The sequence below is a fragment of the Bubalus kerabau genome, chromosome 21, assembly GCF_029407905.1.
Source record: "Bubalus kerabau isolate K-KA32 ecotype Philippines breed swamp buffalo chromosome 21, PCC_UOA_SB_1v2, whole genome shotgun sequence".
Lineage (NCBI taxonomy): Eukaryota > Metazoa > Chordata > Mammalia > Artiodactyla > Bovidae > Bubalus > Bubalus kerabau.
This window is the reverse complement of record NC_073644.1, coordinates 35,522,373-35,544,571: the sequence shown is the minus strand read 5'-3', so window position 1 is coordinate 35,544,571 and position 22,199 is coordinate 35,522,373. Positions and strand designations below refer to the sequence as shown.

Sequence of the window (22,199 nt, the reverse complement as noted above, 5' to 3'; positions counted from 1 at the left end):
TACAACAACACATTTCAAAACCTAAATGGAAAAGGTAAAATTCCTTGATATATATAATGCGTCAAAATTGACCCAAAGAGAAAAAAAAAAACTAAAATAGCACTATAACCATTAAATATATTTAATTAGCAGTCAAAAAATTCACAAAGTTGGTTTTATAAGAAAATTCCACTAAATTTTAAAATAGACCATTTCAATTTTATACAACTCTTTCAGAGAACAGCAAACCGGAACACTCCTGAACTCATTATATGAGGCCAGTGTAACCTTGATATTAAACCCTGATGAGGACAGAACAAAAAAGGAAAACTACAGACCAATCTCACTTATAAACAGATGCTAAAAACCGAAAGAAATGAACTTGAGGCTAATGTTGAAAATAATACATTTTGACCAGATTAAGTTTATTCCAGGTACAAGAGGATGGTTTATCACTAAAAAGAATCTAAAAATATAACTTGCCACCTTAACAAATAAAAGAAAAACCTCATGATTCTCTTGACAAATGAACATTTGGTAAGTTTAACACCCTTTCATGATTTAAAAAACCCTCAGCAGTATAAGAATGAGAGGGAACTTCATTTATCTTATAAATGGTATGCACCAAATATTTTTAACAGGGAATCATTAGATTCCTTTTAAACACTAGGGGCAGGGGCTTTCCTGGTGGTCCAGTGGTGACGACTCTGTGCTTCCAATGTAGGAGACACAGGTTCAATCCCACATGCCTTGAGGCCAAAAAAACTTACCATGCATGAACAAATATTCCTACCATCTGGGCTTCTATTTCAACATTGTCTAGAAGGCCCTACCAGGGCAGGAAGAAGAAAAATATATAAGAGGTGAAGGACTGAAAGAAAGGAACAAAAGTGTAATTATCCACAGACTGTCTACAGAGACTGAATCCCAGTCCGTCTACATCATTTTTACTTTGTACTCCCCGCTTAATCCTCTGCTCACTGCAGCCAGGCTTCATGCTCTCCTGGTTTGAACACTTCCCTCATCAAAGACACCTGGCTACCAAATCTAACAGATGAGTCTGAGTTGTTTCCTCGCCTCCTGTCCTCCGGGCTCGCTGGTCAAGACTCTGCCTTCTCAGGCTGCTTTTCCTCAGTCTGTTCCACTGGCTCTCTTCCAGAGGTAGAATTCAATCCTTTGATTTCAAGGGACACGTCTCCTAAGTGATGTTTACTTCTTCAGCCTGGATCACCATGTAGAACCCAGGTGACTCCCAATCTAAAGATTCCCAAGTTTTTACTGGACTAGTCAGGAGGATCTTATTTGCATGTCAGCGTGTTCAAAGGTGAACTCATCCTCCCCTTTACCCTCCAAGTCAGACTCCTCCTAGCCCACGACTTACGCCCTGAGTCTAAGGTTATCTGACTCCACCTGCTTCATTCCTTTTATCCAATCTATAATCGGCTCCTAGTCATCTTGTTTATCTCAAAGTCTCCTCCTTCTCTCTGCTCTGTATCTTCCTTTCCACAGCCACCAGCTGGGCTCAGACTCTGATTATCTCTCTCTTGAGTTTCTGCACCTGGCCACCCTGCTTTCAGGCCTGCCCTCTAATCCTTCTCATAAGGAACAAATCTGATTAAATCTCTCCCCTGATTAAAATCTTTCAGTGATTCTAACTGCCCCAAATGATCCAAAGTCTTCAGGTATGTTTTACAGAGTTTTTCAAGAAGACTCTGCTTCTATTCATCTAGCCTTGACTTCTCTTTACTCATCCCCCTCTGTTCCAGTCTTAATGAACTGTTTGCTGGAATTCATCCCTTTCTCTTCCCCACTGGATATATTGTGCTTTCTTCTAAGAGCCCAGTCATCTGGCTCTTGCAGTAATCTCTTAAGTTTTATGGAGACAGACTGGTACAGCAGTATCTGATAAGGTAAACATTCTGTAAATACTTACTGAACTAAAGAGAAGATTTTGCATAAAGTAATAGATAAAGTCCATCGTGGATCATTATAAAGATGTACAGGGGTTATATCTTTAACACTCTAAAGTTAAAAATGAGAGGAAAATTATGTATACCTATAACTCATTCAAAATTCTTTAGCTAGAGTAGAAGTCGGGCACCGCACATCCTCTGATAAGAAAATGGCAGCAAACAACACAAACAGAACTGTCTGCAGGTTATAAGTGTGAGATACAAAAACACATCAGGGTAAGAATACACCAAGCATCGCAAGGCTAGTACACACAAACCACAGACTTCACGCTAATAGAAACCTGATGTATTTCTGTTCAAAAAGTTCACAAAAGTTATCAAAATGAAAACCAGCTTAATTGTACATAAACTGGGCATTTATTTATGTCCCAGCTGCTTCTAAGATTAGTTTGCAGCAGTATACTTCTGGATTGTATACACAACAAGCTAAAAATCCAGGAATAATGCAGACTGAATAAAAATTCTAAATTTCTACTTTTTAAAGGAATCAGAAGTTGCCTTACAATCTTCGTGGAGTTGATAAACAATCATAACTACGTAATCACAACTCACAGTCCTTTTTAAGAAAATGTAAACAACAAAGTAAAAAACTCTAGAGCTTAAAATAGGATGCTGCACAATTATCTTACAAATTATGTACAATATTTAAAATGTGCTTGAACTGTACTTATATAGTACCTTGATTATCAGTAGATGCATTTGCTTTTAATATGGAAAACCTAATAAACTTTTTAATCCCCCCGCCCCCATTCTGCCAGTAGACAACTAAGGGAAGGGAGATTATGTGGGCCACTTTCACCATCACAGAAATCCCCTGAAATTAACGTTTAAAGAGCTTCTACAGAGGGAAGCCTAGAGTTCTGCCATTATAGTCACAGTGATACAAATCCCATTAGGCCCCCAATCTAGTAAAAGCCGCACTGTGACAAAGGCTAAAATAGCTCTCAGGTCTTCATGATCAGATTAAATATCTACTCAATTGAAGCTGAGCTAACTTGCCACAGTCAACAGCTTCCGGGTCAAAATCAAACATTATTTGGCCCGGAGATTAACTCTGATGTGTCCTCAAACTGAAAAGGGAATTTATATTTAGATCTCCAGATTCTAGCCTACACATTACTCCACCAACACGCATTTCAAGCATTTTTCTCTTCTGCAAAAGATTCCTGCTAAGCAATGCTATGTCTTCTAAATGATATGCCTTCGTTCTGTCTTTGAACCCGATTAAAATTAAGAAACTTTTAATAGCTTTAATAACTCTCAAAAGCTGCAGAAGCTCTTCTCTGGCATCTTCCCCAGTACCACCCTCCCTCCAAATCCAGGAAGAAAACAAAACAAAACAAAACAAAACCCGCACAACAGAAAACACAAAACAACTAGCCACATGCGATGAATGCTGCAGAACGTGACTCTCCACTGGTTTAGGCTACAAAGAAAGCCTATGAGTAATCAAAAATCGCTAATCAAAACAAAGTTAAAAGCCACTTCCCCGCTCCCCAACCCCAGTATGATTTCCCCTTCTCTTCTCAATCCACTCCAGCATTTCCCCCTCCTCTTTTTTTTTTTTTTTTTTTTTTCGGGGAATTTTAGCAGCCTCTGAACAGCGTACGGTTAAGTTCATCTCAATGTCAGCCAGGGCAGAGACAAACGAAAAAATCACTAACTTGGAAGGTTATTTAGGACAACAATGTCTTTCACTGTCTTACTCCTCCCACTCCGGCCCTACTTGACCTACTACCAATACTGAGCCGAGAAAAATACCCGTTCAAGGGGCTTCCACTACAGTCCCCCCCTCCACCCCCGACCCCAGCGGCTCTTCCCGCAGGAGCCACTGCAAACCCACCGCGGCCGGGCGGACAAGGGTCCCCCGGCTCCGCGCACCCCTCCCCAGGCGCCAGCGGCCGCGCTCCGTACGCTCGCGTCCAACTCTCCTCGGACCCACTCACAGCCCCCGAGCCCGCCCGGCCGCCCCCTCCCCGGCGCCCCGGAGCGAGGCCACCCGGGCGCCGGCACTCGCCCACCCACCTGGGCCGGGGTCGGGGCTCCCCCCGGCGGCGCGCTCCGCCCGGCGCAGCTCGCAGCTCTCGCACGAATGCGCTCGGCCTGTCCCTCCGCCTCCCCTCCAGCCCAGCTGGGAGGCGCGACCCAGGGCGGCACCGCAAGGTCTCTCTAAGTCACCTTCGCGCGGCCCGCCCCCGGCTCCCGGCGAGGTCGAGCAGGGAGAGAGGCGCGGCCCAGGACTAGCGCCCGGGCCGCCCGAGGTCCGCGCTGGCCCCTCGGCCGCACCGCCGCCCTCCGGGGCTACAGCCGGCGAATGGCCTGCGGCGGGCGGCTCCGCGGCGGCTGGCGTCGTCCGTCCCTCCTCCCCGCCCCTCCGCCCGCCCGCCCGCTCCGCGGCGCAGGTAGGGACCTGCCGGGGGGCGGCGGGAGCGGCGCGCGGCCCGGGAGCTGCCCGGCCGGGGTTCCGGGGAAGGCGGTGCGCACCCCGCGCTCGCTCGGCGAGCATCGGCGGAGGCGCCCCCGACCCGGGCCGGCCCTGGATCTGGCGCTGTGTCCCCGCCCGTCCTGCAGACGCGGCCCTGGCAACTTTTAAATCCGCCCCCAGGAAAGCAGAGGGATCCTCTCTTCTGCAGTCTTCCACTTGAAGGTAACTGACACTCAGGCTCACACTGAAGAGTTAATTGCAAAGCCTGAGCTAGTCTGCACCTATTTATTTTTTGTATGCACTCCTTGGGCTCCCCTTTGAGCAATGAGGAAAACAACAGTAACTAACCCTACTAAAGTGAAACGTACTAACATGAAACGTACTCGCGTGAAATAGATGGTTTGAGATTCTGGCCACGCTTAAAGGGTGGACGAAGGAGCAGTGGTCAAGCAGACCCGCCACGTAAATGCTGTACTTCAGTGGGATGTTCAGGCTAATGAAATTCCTAGTTAATTATGAGGCTCTGTTGAAGAAAAACAAACCTTTTTGTTCCAATGGTAGTTTTAAACCTTTCTATGGTATATAAATGTGTCCTTCACTTTGGGAAGCAGAGAAATACTGAACAAAATTAAATATTTTGTTGACAAGATCCTAGGGCACTTTAAGTTCACTCTTCTAGCAGTGAACTTGCACTAGAGATGGGAAATGTGTGAAAAATGAGACAAGGCCACACTTGGAAAAGGGGGAATTAATGTCAGTGAGGTTTCACAGTGTCTTTGAAAAGTCAGTTTGCTATTTTTTCTTCCCATTCTAAATTGGTCACTAAATATTACCATATTTTGAAAAGTCACATTTGGCAATAAAAAGGAGACCTTGCTACAGATTCCTTCTCCCAAGGCCCTAAGAATTAGAGAATGAATTCAGTTTACAATAGTAGTACTAGGCAGCAAGAGGAAACAATGAACGATAATAAAGGCTACTTTGTTTCAGAAGGCACTTTACAGAGCACCTAAAATGTGCCAGGCACTGTACTGAGGAGCTTCACATAAAACAACTCATTTGTATCCTCATTTTCAGATTTAGAAATGTAACTCCCAAACACATTAATTTGCTCAGAGTCCAGATTTTAGGTCCTGATTGGTCTGACCCAAAAGCCTGTCCTCTCTACTTGTGCATTCATTATTCATTTATTCACGTATCACTATGGACTACAAGGAGATCAAACCAGTCAATCCTAAAGGAAATCAGTCCTGAATGTTCATTGGGAGGACTGATGCTGAAGCTCCAATACATTGGCCACCTAATGCGAAAACTGACTCATTGGGAAAGACCCTAATGCTGGGAAAGATTGAAGGCAGGAGGAGAAAGGGACAACAGAGGATGAGATGGTTGGATGGCATCACTGACTCAATGGACATGAGTGTGAGCAAACTCCGGGAGATGGTGAAGGACAGGGAAGCCTGGCGTGCTGCAGTCCATAGGGTCACAAAGAGTCAGATAAGATTTAGCGATTGAGCAACAACCAAGTAAGCAAGCGCTATGCTAGACACAGATGCTACAAAAACAAGATACTTGAGTTCTAGTTAAGTAAATATGTAATCAGACAAGTAAAATATACACAATGTCATAAGCAATACAACAGCATGGGAAGCCCTACGGACTGAGGACTTTAACTCAGTTTTGAAAGGTGGAACCTGGGGTTGGGAAATGGTAGCAGTTCTCCAACAGAGAGGAATCCTGAGAACTTTATCTAACAGAATGGTGATGAGGAATCTGTGTGCTGGGTTAGGGGAGCAACTAAGATGACTAAGATAACAGGAAGTAAAAATAATCTTTGATTAAAAGATAAGATTAGGCCGAATAAAGAAAACACCTCCCAAGTTTCCAGCTTGAGTTACCCAGTAGGTAACTTTGGGTTGATCCACAACTCAGTTTTAGACACTTGGTTTTGAAACGCCTCTGATGTATCCATATGTAAATGTCCAAAAGGCATCTGGATATACTGGTTCATAGCTCAGGAGATCCAAGGCGGAGATATCTTAATCATCATGGATTGCTGGGTTGAAGGAGTGGGTGAGATCATCCATGGAGAATACTGAGTGAGAAGGTCACCCCGGAAACCTAGGGACTACCAACATGCAAAGCACAGGCAAAAGAAAGATGCTTTAGAAGAAGACTGGGTGAAGTAAGCCAGAAAGAAAAACACCAATACAGTATACTAACGCATATATATGGAATTTAGAAAGATGGTAACAATAACCCTGTGTACGAGACAGCAAAAGAGACACTGATGTATAGAACAGTCTTATGGACTCTGTGGGAGAGGGAGAGGGTGGGAAGATTTGGGAGAAGGGCATTGAAACATGTAAAATATCATGTATGAAACGAGTTGCCAGTCCAGGTTCGATGCACGATACTGGATGCTTGGGGCTGGTGCACTGGGACGACCCAGAGGGATGGTATGGGGAGGGAGGAGGGAGGAGGGTTCAGGATGGGGAACACATGTATACCTGTGGTGGATTCATTTTGATATTTGGCAAAACTAATACAATTATGTAAAGTTTAAAAATAAAATAAAATTAAAAAAAAAAAAAAAAAGAAGACGACTGGGGAGGAGTGGCTATATAGAAAAGAAATGCCAGAAGAGGCAGGCACCATGGGCTTCACAGAGAAGCATTCCAAAAGGCAAGCAGCAGTCAATGGCAGATCCTTCAAAGGACAAGCAAGATAATTTAAAGGTGTCTCTGATTTAGCAACAAGGAGATACTGGCAAGAACAGGCTTGGTGGACCAGCTGAGCAATAAAAAAAAGTAGAAACAGACGGTATCACATTTCCAAAAATGGATCTGGAAAGGGATGCAGGGAGCTAGAAGCTATAAGGGAGAATTCAGAATAGAGTAGCTGTTTTTGAAGCAAGATGGAGACAGATGCCACCAATAAAAGGAAAGAAGATTTAAAAAAAAAACCAACCTGGAATCAGGGAGTGGTAGGGAGTTGATAACATAATACAGTGATCACCTAATATTTAACAAAGAATTTTGCTTAGAATAGAGATGAGAGAAGGTAAAGGCCTGAAAGATGTAAACACTGCTGATGAAAGAGAGGGGGATTAAAGGCCTATGAACAGCTCAGAAAGCTAAATGAGTAACACAAACCAGGCCTTGACAAAGTGAGGAAATCCACATGAGGGCATGAATTCTCTCCAAAGACTTTAGCATCTGGCCCAGAGCAGGAGTTCCTTTGGCTGGTACCAACTGAGTCTGAATCGTTCAATTACACCACAAGCTTGGCATCACTACCATCCCAACCATACATTTGGGTTATATCTCTTTATCAGTCAGAAGATTTAACAAGAAAGTATAAAACATAAGCAAGTTTACCTTAAAAACTGATCAGACTGATCATATTGAGGGTAGCTCAATAATACACAGAACCAGAAGGGTACCAATGATGACTTCTGAATGATCTTTTAACCACTGATACCACCCACTGGTGAGAAAAACTACAGAAACAATGATTCACAAAACCAGTTTCTAGCCTTTTCAACAGAATTTGCTCACAAAGTTAAAGAAAAACCATAGCCATTATATTGTTATGTTTCCCAAGCACATCACTCTAAAAACATATAATAAGGTTCCCTTTTGGAGAAGGAAATGGCAATCCACTCCAGTATTCTTGCCTGGGAAATCCCATGGTCAGAGGAGCCTGGTGGGCTACAATTCCATGGGGTCACAAAAGAGTCAGAGATGATTTAGCAACTAAGCAACAACAAAGGTTCCCTTTAGTAGATCAATCACAGACTCTACAGCTTATTTTATATATTGCTGGGTTTTTTTGTTTGTTTTTTAACAACATAAGCAGTGTTATGTCATGTAAAATATGCCTACATAATGCCTCATTTATAGAGCGGTCACATGGCTACTTGGAGTATCTAGGCCATATCAGAGCATCTCCAAATAAGCAAAGAACATCACAGGCTAGAATGCTCCAGGTCCAGACTGAGGTCTGTGCTCATTGTCAACCCTTATAAAGAACATCTTATTCTTACTGAGGACGTAATTTTGCCAAGTTTGGTTACTACTGTTTTTCTTTTTAACAAACAGGCAATTAGTATGAGTAAATGAGAAAGAATCAGTATTTCACTGCTAGAGATAGGCACCCAGCTGATCTAAAAATCAGAAGAGAAAAAAATTTTAAACCAGAAGAGTATAAAAAGGAATTCAAAAAGCAGTAGCAGGATTGGGCCATTTAATCAAAAAAGAGTCCTATAAACATTATCCCCTGAAGGTATCTCTGTATTAAGGCACAGAGTAATTATGAACATACAAAAGGACAATCCTGAGGCAGCCAGGAGAGATAAAGGATGAACATTTTAGCTTAAGAAGTTAAATGTGTAACACTTAGAGTAACTGTCCTCAAAAAAGATTAGAGTAGGAATTTTTTTTCTGCCAGTTGGAGCTGGGAATCACTTACATCTACTGGTCCATATTCTGTACTGCCTACTATAGGACGTGTTTGCCAATCTGATCTCATTTACTCCTCAAAACACTCTTTTCTGGTTGGTTACCACTTTAAAAAGGAGATTGTATTTTAAAATAGAGTCAAAGGGATTAAAGAGCAGAGTCAGGAATTGGACTCAGGTCTATGAGTTCAAATATTATCAATGCTCTTTGAATAGAATTTCCAGATGATGAAAATTTAATTTATGATGCCTGATAAATAAGGCATTATGGTGCATAATTATTCCACTCTGACCTCACTTAAGCTTATTAAATTCCTATGTTGTAATCCTTAGCTACTTGATAAGACCAACTTCAGTGATACCATTTATCTTTCAAATATTTTTTAGGCCTTCACATAGTCTATAATCATATTTCTCAGAAGGAAATCCATGTATTTCTACTTAGGGACCCATAGGGGTGATATTTCACAGAATTATGGTGGGGAAAAAAAAAACCACTTGAAGATACTCTGAAAGTTTGAAGCAATAAATGCTATTTACTAAACGAGTACCTTGTGCCCTTTGATATGCTGATATACTCTATTACATATTATTCATCAACACACAGTTGATCGCCATACCCAACATTCAGGAGTTCATATATTTTCATTCTTTAGAAACGCACCCAAGGTCCTACAGTTGGTTAGAGAAAGACTGAGATTTAAAAAAGGTCCATTAGACTTTCACACCAGAGCTCTTAATGATTTTCTACATCTCTCTCTTATTTCAAAGACAACATGATCGAAGTTCAGAGAACTTAAGCAGACTATCATCTCTTAAATAATAAGGATGGAAACACAGCACAGTCATTCCACCAACGGTCCAGTAAATATTCTTTATACCACACCACCTCCATCCAAAACAAGATAAAACCAATGGTAGACACAGAAGCACCGGGCATCAGAGAAAAGGGGTCATAAGTGTTCATTAGACAGCATCCTGCAGTAACAACCACTGACTTATACTCAAGGCTTACTTAGGAACCATGCTAAGCATTTTGCTCACAATTATCTTATTTAATCCTCATGACAAATTTTAAAGGCTTATTTCATCTTCATGGCAAATTTTAAAGACTTAAAGAGGTTAATTAGGCTAAACTTTAAGCTAATATTTTTGTACATGTAAATTTCCACATGGAGGTGATTACCTAAGCTTTTTCTTTTTCTAATCACTTAAAGATTAGAATAGGTCAGCTTCTTCAAGAAAACTACGTTACTTCTAATCTAGTGTTTACCTTCAAGAATGGCTCAACAAAAGAGCCATCAAGACATTCTCCTGTACCACACATGAGATGCAAATTTAATTTTACAACGCAATAAATGTTACCTGAATCACGTAACATCAAAATTTGTTGTGTTTGTTCGGATAAGAGAAGTCGCTATATCATTCCTCATTTAAACAAGCTAGAATATGAAATTCAGAAACCACCAAAAATAGAAATGCTGAGAAGTGATGATTTCAAACATGAGATGACTCAGTCATTTAACATGCTTAATGAACAATTATTTTTTTTGTATGGTATTTAACAGAATTCTATTAATTTTCTGTAAGTTTGTTTAAACAAGTTCAGATTGTTATTACTTTTCCTTGTTGGTCGCACCTCACAGCTTATGGCATCTTAGTTCCCCAAGAAGGGATTGAACCTAGGCCATTAGCAGTAAAAGCACAGTCTAGCCACTGAACAACCAGGGACTTCCCACATAGATTTTCTTATTACCCAAATAAAATGATTACAGAATTTGTGGTATAGATAACAAACACAGCATTTTTTAAATTCCTATTAATTCTCAAGGCTTCTATTCTAAAGATGGGAAAACAGAATTTTAGATCCTAAGATCCTAATATCAGATCAGATCAGATCAGTTGCTCAGTCATGTCCGACTCTTTGCGACCCCATGAATCGCAGCACACCAGGCCTCCCTGTCCATCACCAACTCCCGGAGTTCACCCAGACTCACGTCCATTGAGTCAGTGATGCCATCCAGCCATCTCATCCTCTGTCCCCTTCTCCTCTTGCCCCCAATCCCTCCCAGCATCAGAGTCTTTTCCAATGAGTCAACTCTTTGCATGAGGTAGCCAAAGTACTGGAGTTTCAGCTTCAGCATCATTCCTTCCAAAGAAATCCCAGGGCTGATCTCCTTCAGAGTGGACTGGCTGGATCTCCTTGCAGCCCAAGGGACTCTCCAGAGTCTTCTCCAACACCACAGTTCAAAAGCATCAATTCTTCGGTGCTCAGCCTTCTTCACAGTCCAAATCTCACATCCATACATGACCACAGGAAAAACCATAGCCTTGACTAGATGAACCTTTGTTGGCAAAGTAATGTCTCTGCTTTTGAATATGCCATCTAGGTTGGTCATAACTTTCCTTCCAAGGAGTAAGTGTCTTTTAATTTCATGGCTGCAGTCACCATCTGCAGTGACCCTGGAACCCAGAAAAATAAAGTCTGACACTGTTTCCACTGTTTCCCCATCTATTTCCCATGAAGTGGTGGGACCAGATACCATGATCTTCGTTTTCTGAATGTTGAGCTTTAAGCCAACTTTTTCACTCTCCACTTTCACTTTCATCAAGAGTCTTTTTAGTTCCTCTTCACTTTCTGCCATAAGGGTGGTGTCACCTGCATATCTGAGGTTATTGATATTTCTCCCGGCAATCTTGATTCCAGCTTGTGTTTCTTCCAGTCCAGCGTTTCTCATGACGTACTCTGCATATAAGTTAAATAAACGGGGTGACAATATACAGCCTTGACGTACTCCTTTTCCTATTTGGAACCAGTCTGTTGTTCCATGTCCAGTTCTAACTGTTGCTTCCTGACCTGCATACAGATTTCCCAAGAGGCAAATCAAGTGGTCTGGTATTCCCATCTCTTTCAGAATTTTCCACAGTTTATTGTGATCCACACAGTCAAAGGCTTTGGCATAGTCTATAAAGCAGAAATGGATGTTTTTCTGGAACTCTCTTGCTTTTTCCATGATCCAGCGCATGTTGGCAGTTTGATCTCTGGTTCCTCTGCCTTTTCTAAAACCAGCTTGAACATCTGGAAGTTCACGGTTCACATATTGCTGAAGCCTGGCTTGGAGAATTTTAAGCATTACTTTGCTAGCATGTGAGATGAGTGCAATTGTGTGGTAGTTTGAGCATTCTTTGGCATTGCCTTTCTTTGGGATTGGAACGAAAACTGACCTTTTCCAGTCCTGTGGCCACTGTTGAGTTTTCCAAATTTGCTGGCATATTGAGTGCAGCACTTTCACAGCATCATCTTTCAGGATTTGGAATAGCTCAACTGGAATTCCATCACCTCCACTAACTTTGTTCGTAGTGATGCTTTCTAAGGCCCACTTGACTTCACATTCCAGGATGTCTGGCTCTAGGTCAGTGATCACACCATCGTGATTATCTGGGTCGTGAAGATCTTTTTTGTACAGTTCTTCTGTGTATTCTTGCCATCTCTTCTTAATATCTTCTGCTTTTGTTAGGTCCATAGCATTTCTGTCCTTTATCGAGCCCATCTTTGCATGAAATGTTCCTTTGGTATCTCTGATTTTCTTGAAGAGATCTCTAGTCTTTCCCATTCTATTGTTTTCCTTTATTTCTTTGCATTTGCTGAAGAAGGCTTTCTTATCTAAATTTTATATATATATATACAAAACCATTTTAATCTACCTTCTTTTACCAAAACTTCAACTCTAAACAAAAGGCACAAATCAATTGTAACAAGAATAAGAAATGCAGTGTCCTTGGAAGGTATTGTGCTAAGTCCAGTAAGTCACACAGAGGAAAAACATATCCTACAATTTTATATATATGTGGAATCTAAAAATATAAACAAAAGAGAAATTTGGTGTCAATCTAAAAAGTTGAAGATTAAACACATACCTAGAACTTATATGGAAGAATGCCTATTGCTACTTGGCTTGCATTAAAATCATGAAAATGGGGGAATTCCCTGGTGGTCTAGTGGTTAGGACTCTGCAGTTTCACCATGAAGGGCACAAGTTCAATCCCTGTTTGGGGAACTGAGATCCCGAAAACTGTGCAGCATGGCATGTAAACATACATACATGCATGCATAAAATCATGAAAATGGGGGCCGGGGGGAAGCCTACAAAAGAAAAGTCCAAGTTCAGGCAGCCAAAACGCACTTTAACGACTTTTCAGTCCTTAGAAAAACAGTTACTAATGGATAGCATACCACTTTTACTCATATCTGGAAGATCAAATGACAGATTTTTATATGGGAAAGAATAAATGGCAAAGAACACAAATGAACATTTAATCCATTAAGTTCAGTTCACATAGGTAAGTGCGAGAGCAATATATTATCTAAACAAAAGTATGTATTTTTCACCTAGACTTTTTGTTTCTAGAATATTTTCATACCCCTCTTATCAAAAGGCCACAACTCTGAATAGATCAACTATAAACATACTTGTTAAACATGGGTACATACGCAAATTAGATGATACCAACAGAGTTATTTCAGTATCAATCTACTTAATCAAGAAATAATAAGTTCTAACTTCTAGTGAAAAATGAAGCTTTCATTTCCTTTACTAACTCTATTTCCTCCTATCTTTGGACAATTTGAAAGCAATGATTTACTGGATAATCAAGCATGTGACACCCAAACAATGACTGTAAAAATTCAATTCCAAAGGACCTACCCCTTCTTGTTTAGTGAAGAGATGAAGGCAGTCACTCAAAGCTATGCAAGTTTCTCTAGAAGCTTCAGCAACAACTTCAACTTTCTGAAGAAACGATGGAAGCATTTCTATAAATAAAATAAATATAATGAGTGGGATTTTAAGTAATAATAAAGTAAAACAAGACCACGAACATATTTCGTATCTACTAACCTCATTTTTCCTTCTAGTTGCCTTAAGCATACAATTACTGTTCCTCTGGCATGATTATTAAGCACCTACTGTATGCAGGGCATATAAATTCATATAGAAAAAGAAAAGGAGAAAGCCTTGACCTAGAAAAGCCTATATCTTAAAAGGAGAAGAGCCAGGACTAAAAAAAAAAAGAAACAAAAATTTTATAGACATAAATAATGTTTAAGAAAAACAGTTGTCAAGAAGAAATGATATCATTACTTATAAAACATTAACACTTCCCCTTTCATGATATTCATTACTAGATAAGTAATTTTATTCCAAGGCAAAGTGCTAAAAAGAGACAAAAATAATTCTGTAGTTGACATGACAGCTAAGAGATCTGAAGGCGGTATCAACTCAACTTCCTCTACTTCTTATTTGGATAAACGTTCTGTATAAATAGGTCTTTTGCTCTCAAAAATATAGCCTTGTCAAGGTCCAGTATCCTTCCCTATACATAAGTTGGGAAATAAATGATAATATCAGTATCTTCCTTGGACCCCTAAAGAAAATCTTAATCCACTTTTCCCATCATTCATTTTTTTTTTTTTGGCAAGAGAAAACCACAAAATGCATACATGTCACTTAAACAAGTGAAATGTCATATTGTGAGAAAAAGTGTACTTAGTTGAAATAGCCTGGAATTTAATATTATACATTAAGATCCTTTAAATCTGTCCCTTCCATCAAAAAAGAGAAATTATAATAAGAAAGCTTTAAGGAAAAAATAAAGGGAGAAAGACAATTAAGTCTGCCGCATCCTCTGTATTATAAGTAATCCTGATGTACCTAAACCGCTATTCTTAAAACATGGTAAACAAAGTCAATAAACAAAAAGAACCAAGTGAATCAAATGCCAACAAATCTGAACAAAAATTTTCCAGTGGGAAGAAAATCTATAGGAAATAATATAACAAATTATTTAGCCGTTATTTCTAAGTGATAAAGTTGTATCAACCTGTTCTTTTTAAATTTTCCAAATGTTCTATATGAATGAGATTTATTTTAGCAAAGACAAGTCCTTTTCTTGGAAAACTTCTTTCTTAAAACTCATAAGGCAAAAGTATGCAATAAAAGGAAAAGATCATAGTGAATGAAGCAACAACAGTCTTTTATTCGTATCCTGATATAAAGACCAAATGACATTTTATCATATTTTTCATCTCATGGGATAGAGTTTCCTAGGGTTTGCTATTATTGACACCCAAATAATTGGAAACTACTAAATGCTAAGATAAATTTGACTTTACATACTTCTTTTGCAATCTTTGATACACATTGTGAAGATTTATTCTGTACTTAGTTGCTAAATAGCAGAAGAGAGTACCATATGCTAGATGCCATGTGACTTAAACAGTACCTCAACAGATGTCTTACACAGCACTGGGGACTGGGGATGTGAGGAGATGCACAAGAAAAAACAGACACAGCCTCTGCCTCCCGTAAATTATCTGGGTAATCTAGTAATCTTCCACCTTCATGGCACGAAGGACAGAAAAATGGAAGCACAGTCCATTCATGGATATATTTCTTTTTATTAAATGCCATCATTACCTCCAATTATGTCTGTTTTAGATATCTCACACTTAAGATACTTATGGATTACCATAAAACATTAAATGTCAAAATAGATTTGATTGCTGTTGTTGCTCAGTCACCAAGTTGTATCCGACACTGCGTCTGCATCAACTGCAGCACGTCGGGCTTCCCTGTCCTTCACTATCTCCCAGAGTTTGCTCAAACTCATGTCCGTTGAGTCAGTGTTACCATCCAACCATCTCATCCTCTATCACCCCATTCTCCTCTTGCCCTCAATCTTTCCCAGCATCAGGGTTTTCTCCAATGAGTTTTAGGGGCACTTTACAAATTTTTAAACAAGCTTTCAAAAAGTATTCCAAGAAATATATATTAAGACAAGTTTTTATAAGAATCTCTTATTGAATGTCAAATTCTTCTGTCCAAAAGAGTCAAAAGTTACCTAATTTCTCTGACAATCTAGTGTCCAAACAAGATGCTAGAATTAATATTAACCTGCACGGTGGGATAGTGTAGGAATCATTTACTACGGTAAACACACTGGTTCAGGGCTATGTATCAAGGCCAGTTGGCTGACACCAGTATGCCTCTTATGCAGTGACGTCTCATACTGATTACATAAAGGAGAACTGCTAAGCTTCTAGAAAAGTTACCAAGTAGCGATCACTGCAAATATGCTTTAGCCAACTAATATTCAGAGACTGAGCTATAATAAATGCAAAAAGGCAGTATGTTACCATATCTGGCTTACCCTGAGGATTGGACACTTAAATAGTACCAGTTAATTTGAGAGAAAAAGTTATTTTTTGTACTAAAAATATTGTTGAACTCAGGAAAGATGCTGGAAGATTATATGTGAAAAGCTTAACTTTAGAGACATGTATAAAAAGCTCACAATCTGTCGTTTCCATGATTACAATGTACAATTTTTAATTGGGTAAGTTTTAAAACTAGTAGGGAAGTACTTGTTTCTTGCTCTTAAACTAAACCCTAATACAGAACACCTCCATTGTTCTCCTTATACAGAAAAAGTCTACACTCCTTAGATTAACATTTAAATCATTCCATAAATGGTCAGTTTCAGCCAGACTATTTTCCCGGGAATATCTGTTTTCCTAGAAATATGATCCTATTTTACTACTTCTAAACTTTTGTTAACGATGTTCCCTTTTCTGTGAATACTGGAAATAGTAATTATTCATATTAAGAAGTTTCTCCTTTTAACTAAAAAAAAATTTTAAGGTCAAGTTCAAATGCCATTCTCCCCATGAAGCCTTCCTTAAAAATCACCGTGAGAGGCGACCTCTTCTACTGGACTCCATACGTAGCCACATCCACTTGCTAAGAACTCAGGCCCTTTGCACATGCTCTGCTACTCTGCTCATATGTACATGGTATGCTGCTATTCTCAGTAAGCTCTAAACCTCTTTAACGTGCCCCCCCCCAATACTGTACACCAAACCTTGTACAAAGAAAAGACTCAACTATTAAAAGAATAAGGAAAAATAATAAAAAAATATTTTATTCCCATTGACTTGCATAGAAAATCCAAATCACTCTGGGTTATTTTATTTTACAACGGAAGAATTATTATATTTTAGCTAAAGTGTTAGTCACTCAGTCGTGTCCGTCTCTTTGCGATCCCATGGACTGTAGCCCGGCAGGCTCCTCTGTCCCTGGGATTCTCCAGGCAAGAATACTGGAGTGGGTTGCCATTCCCTTCTCCAGGGGATCTTCCTGATCCAGTATTGAACGTGGGTGTCCCACATTGCAGGCAGATTCTTTACCAATTGAGCCACCAAGGAAGCCCCAGAAATATTTAAGACATAAACATTTTCATTTATATTACTACAGGTTGGTTAATTAGCACAGGTGGATAAATGTATTATTTTAAACTACATTTTCGTTTTATTTGAGGCACAAGAAAATCTCTTTTGTCTGTTTTTCAATTTAACTCAAATATTTCTATCATTGGGGACAAGATATTTAAGAGGAAAAAACTAGATGAATGGCATTTCCTCACCCTCTCACCCTGGTCCTTTTGGACACAGTGTTGCCTTAAGTGTTTTTTGTTTTGTTTTGTTTTTAAGTAAACACAAACAGTTGAGAATAAATAGTCCCAAAGCTATCTAGTGACAAAGCTAAGGTCATAGGAAATAAAGAAAATATCAAAATAAGACAATTTTTTCTCTTGTGATGGAAAACAGAAAATGCAATGTATCTGACTATGTGCATGAGAAAAGGTATTTTTGAAATTGATTCATACTCAATTGGAATTATATAAACCCCTCAAGACAATCAATACTCTCTCCCCAAAATGGAGAAAAAGATTTCTGGACATAAAAATCAACTACTCTTCTAAAAAACTTCTACTACATAAAACCATAACTTGAAAAAAAATCAAGATTGATGGCATCATATAAGATATAAAAATATAAATTTATCTATTTCTTGTTCAAATTAAGATGAATAGCTTGAAATCAATCACCCACTAAACAAGCACCACTGAGCATTTGATCTATGTATCTACATCTATAAATTTATACTAGTTGCAAGGAAGTATAAGATATATAATTCAAGCAGCATGTGTTAAATGAGTTAAAAGCATGAGTTAAATAAGAATAAAAAGATCATAACAGGGATGCTACAAGATATAAAGAGCAAACAAACTACACACACATAAATGTCACACATTTAGAGAAAAGAGCTACCATTATGGGATGCAATAATAAAGGGGAGTTTGATAAAAGTAATGGTACTTGGGTCAGATCTTGAAGAATAAGTCTGTTATTGTTAAACACAATGCCCAACAAAACAAATGTATCTAAAATATCTATATCTATTATTTTCAGATGGTCTGAAAATACTGGTTCTGAGAAGAAGAGTCTCAGAATCATGATCAATGAGAACTTGAGAGGTAAGAGGATTTGCATCTACCATTTATTGAGTGGCTATCATGTGGCAGGCACTACATCCCAGGTGCTTGAGATAAAGGGGTAAATAAGTAACTGAGAAACAGTTTCTGTCCTTAAAATACAGTCTGGCAAGGAAAACAGAAAGTCAAACAATTATTATTGAATGAACAGTATTGATCAGAGGGAGTCTTTAGAATAGTCAGAGGGAAAGCATATATTTGTTAGAAAAACTATAATGAATTAATTTAACAATTTTAGAAAAGAAAGCACCAGTTGGGAAGACCTTTTGGGTTCAAAATCAGGAAGAAGCCAGCAGAGCTATGAAATGTATTTTGCATTCTTTTACAAATAAGAGTGAATAGAAGAAAGGAGGAAAACTGGATTAAAATCTCCACCAAAGGCTGTAACTGGATTTGCATCACCCATGACTAAACTGCCCTGGCAATGGCTCCTAACCTTTTGGGAGTAATCTTAAGAGAAAACCCAATCAACCAAACAAATGATACAGAGTCACATGCGACCCAGGGAGCTCTGCCTCCAGGAAAGTCAGGAGGGAAGTGCTGGTCAGGTCTGTGCCTCAATGATTAAGGTGAGGAGAGAGAAAGTGATGGTGTTTTCTCCCATGGACTAGGCAAAGTAAGAGTACTAAGCCACTCAGTTTCATAACCACTTTGTCTCCTCTGACTCCTCCACCTGGCTGCCTGAAAGGAAGCCTGGCCCAGAACAGCAGCCCGCCCTCCACCCAGTGCCCTGTCCCTACTGAGAGCAGGGACAGCTCTCAGAGCAGGGTGGTGCCGGTGGGGCTTTAGTCACTAAGTCATGTCCAGCTCTTTTGTGAGCCTATGGACTGTAGCCCACAGGCTCCTCTGTCCATGGGATTTCCCAGGCAAGAATACTGGAGAGAGTGGGTTGCCATTCCCTTCTCCAGGGGACTTTCCTAACCCAGGGATGGAACCTGGGTCTCCTGTATTGCAGGAGGATTCTTTACCGACTAAGCCATCAGGGAAGCCCCCATGTTACAGGCCTGGGCAGGTGGAAAGGTAGTGGCCTGAACTTTTGCTTGTTCTTCTGTCCCCTTCTGAGACCTGAGGCAGCTAGGTCTGCCCAGAGGGGGAAATGGAAACAGAAAGAGGTACAGTGATGTGAATTAGCTGGAGGGTCATTTGGAAACACAAAGTAAGAGCCTGTAGGCTAGTCTTAGAGAAGCCAAGAAGTTTCTAGAAGCTACACTTAAAAGATGAGGAAAAGCTAGTATTTCACATGATGAGAACAAGACCCTAAGGCGTGAGAAAAGTTCAGCGTTGCTGAACTCTGAGTAAGAGGAAGGAAGAGGTGAGAGGTGATATTGCTAAAGTGAGGAGACACAGGTCAAGGTAGAGTTCGATTACCCCCTAAGGCACTGAGGTCTCAAGACTTGATCTGTGTTTAGAGTTCAGTTCAGTTCAGTTGCTCAGTCATGTCCGACTCTTTACGACCCCATGAATCACAGCACGCCAGGCCTCCCTGTCCATCACAAACTCCCGGAGTTCACTCAGACTCACGTCCATCGAGTCGGTGATGCCATCCAGCCATCTCATCCTCTGTCGTCCCCTTCTCCTCCTGCCCCCAATCCCTCCCAGCATCAGAGTCTTTTCCAATGAGTCAGCTCTTCGCATGAGGTAGCCAAAGTACTGGAGTTTCAGCTTCAGCGTCATTCCTTCCAAAGAAATCCCAGGGCTGATCTCCTTCAGAGTGGACTGGCTGGATCTCCTTGCAGTCCAAGGGACAGAGGCACCTCTCAAACTACAATGTGCAACACTCCCTGGAGGGAGCATGGCCAGATGAGAAGAGCTGCAACCTATGGGCAGGATGGCTGTGGCCAGCGTCAGCGCAGGGACAGAGGAACAGAGAAAGGGACAAGGAGAGATACAGGAGACACAGGATGCGCATCGCTGCAAGGATGCACTCCAAGGTTAAGATGACTCCAAGGCTTGGGCTTGGGAAAGCGTATCAAATGGAGATGCGTTCTCTGAGATGAGAAATACCGGAAAGAACCTCAGGATGAGAGAAGAGAAAAAAATAACAATAATTGACAGAAAAATTACAAAGGATTTTTTTGTTGTGAGTTGGAGACTTTGGCCCTGCTTCAATTCCACTGTTCCCTTGAACTTCTGAACGGGAGACCTTAAGGACTGGAACAATACCTCAGCTGCAGCAGCCAAGTGACTGTCCTCAATGAGTTCTACCTTTGACTGTAGATGCAGATCTAGGCATGAAAATCTGTAACCTTTTCTAGCTCACAGATCAAAAGTTTAGAAGGAAATACAGAATTTTTTATTTAGTCCAGGTTCTTTACTGGTGAAGAGCAGTCTCTGCAGCCAGGCTGCCTAGGATCAAACTCTGTCTGGTTTTTACTAACTGTGTGACCCAAGACAAGTTACGTAAGCTCTCTGTGCCTCCATTAGCCTATTTATAAAATGGACATAATAGTCATGCACTAACACTGGGTTGTCATAAGGAATAAAAGAGTTAATATAAGGACTTCCCTGATGGTCTAGTGGCTATGACTCCACGCTCCCAATGAAGGGGGCCCAGGTTCAATCCTTGGTGAGGGAACTAGATTCCATACGCTGCAACTAAGAGGTTCCGTGCCACAACTAAGATCTGGGACAGCCAAATCAATAAATATTTTTTAAAAACGAGTAAATATATGAAAAATACACAAAACAATGCACACACAAAAAGGTCTATATGTGCGTGTATTCTAGATAATACAATTCATGCATTACTGACATATTTCACATTAGAAAGTGCATGGGACACTTGTGGTACCTAGCTGACTACACTGATGAGGAAACATCCTTCCAACCCAAACCCATAAAGATGCTGATAAAATAATAGTAATAATATAATATATATCAGAGTTGGAAAGAACAAAATCCCAGATATGCTGGAAACCAACAGAAAAGTCTAGGCTGACAGAACAGGAACAGGCAGAGGTGCAATGGGGAAGGCCAAGCACTGGGGGGTCAGAGGTCAGCTGGACAAAGTAGGGGAGCTGAGAGCTGCTCCTTCACATCCTCATGAAGGGAGATGCGGCTCTGATCTCACCAAGCAGAGCAAGGCCTTGTAAAGGGCTGGATCCCCAGAAAAAAACAGAAATGGGCAGGGCAGCAGTGAAGAAGGGCATTTCCTACCAGTGCTCTGGGTGGGCATCATGAAAAACAGAAATCCCTAGCTTGTACCACATTTAGTATGCAATCCGATTTTAAAATGATTACATCCTCAACAGAAACAAAACTACTGTGAAGGGACAGTTCCACAATCCAGGAGGAGGAAAAACATACTCTCAATAAAAAGTTAAAATCCAAAGTAAAGCAAACAATCCATTCCAAGGGACGGTCAGCCAACAAAACCAAAGAACCGGCTCCACCAACGGCTTGAGACATAAGAACACACTGAAAAGGGCTTAGTTTTATATATTTAAAATTATTAGCAATAAAGTTAGAAATATATGTACTATGGAAGAGCAGTCCTCTATGGAAAAAAATAAAAACTTTTAAAACCACCACCTAGAATTTCTACAGTGATGAAATACAGTCCTTTAGGATTAGAAAGTCAGAGGACTAAACAGACGAACTAGATCAAATTGAGAAAGAAACTGAAACTAGAAAGTAGATCTGAGGAAATTACTCAGAATGTAACACAGAAAAAATAGAAACAGAATGAGACACTAAGAGATGGGGGATAAAATAAGAAGCCTCCCAACATGACCACAAGAAGTTTCTGCGAAAAAAAAAAAAAAAAAGAAGTTTCTGCGGAAGAGAAGGAATGAAGAAGTAAAGTGTGAGGCGACAACAAAGAACTTTCCTAGACTGAAGGAGGAGTGAACGAGTCTTGGAATTAAACACAGTCTCAAAGAGCAAACGTAAGACACTTTAAAACTGTAAAACGACAAAGACAAAGGGGAGATCTTTGAAAAGCAATAAGAGAACTTTAAAAAGAAAA

The 22,199-nt window shown here is 40.3% G+C and overlaps 1 protein-coding gene across 11 annotated transcripts in view; it reads right to left on the bottom strand.

The window, feature by feature from the left end:
- Window positions 1-22,199, bottom strand: part of OSBPL1A (oxysterol binding protein like 1A) — a 228,779-nt gene that overhangs the window by 114,966 nt on the left and 91,614 nt on the right. For 9 of the 11 annotated variants that reach the window (XM_055559777.1, XM_055559775.1, XM_055559780.1 and 6 more), the window contains one exon: window positions 13,546-13,652. In XM_055559777.1, the coding sequence (XP_055415752.1) occupies window positions 13,546-13,652 (107 nt within the window). The other 2 variants (XM_055559784.1, XM_055559786.1) reach the window with 2 other exon arrangements.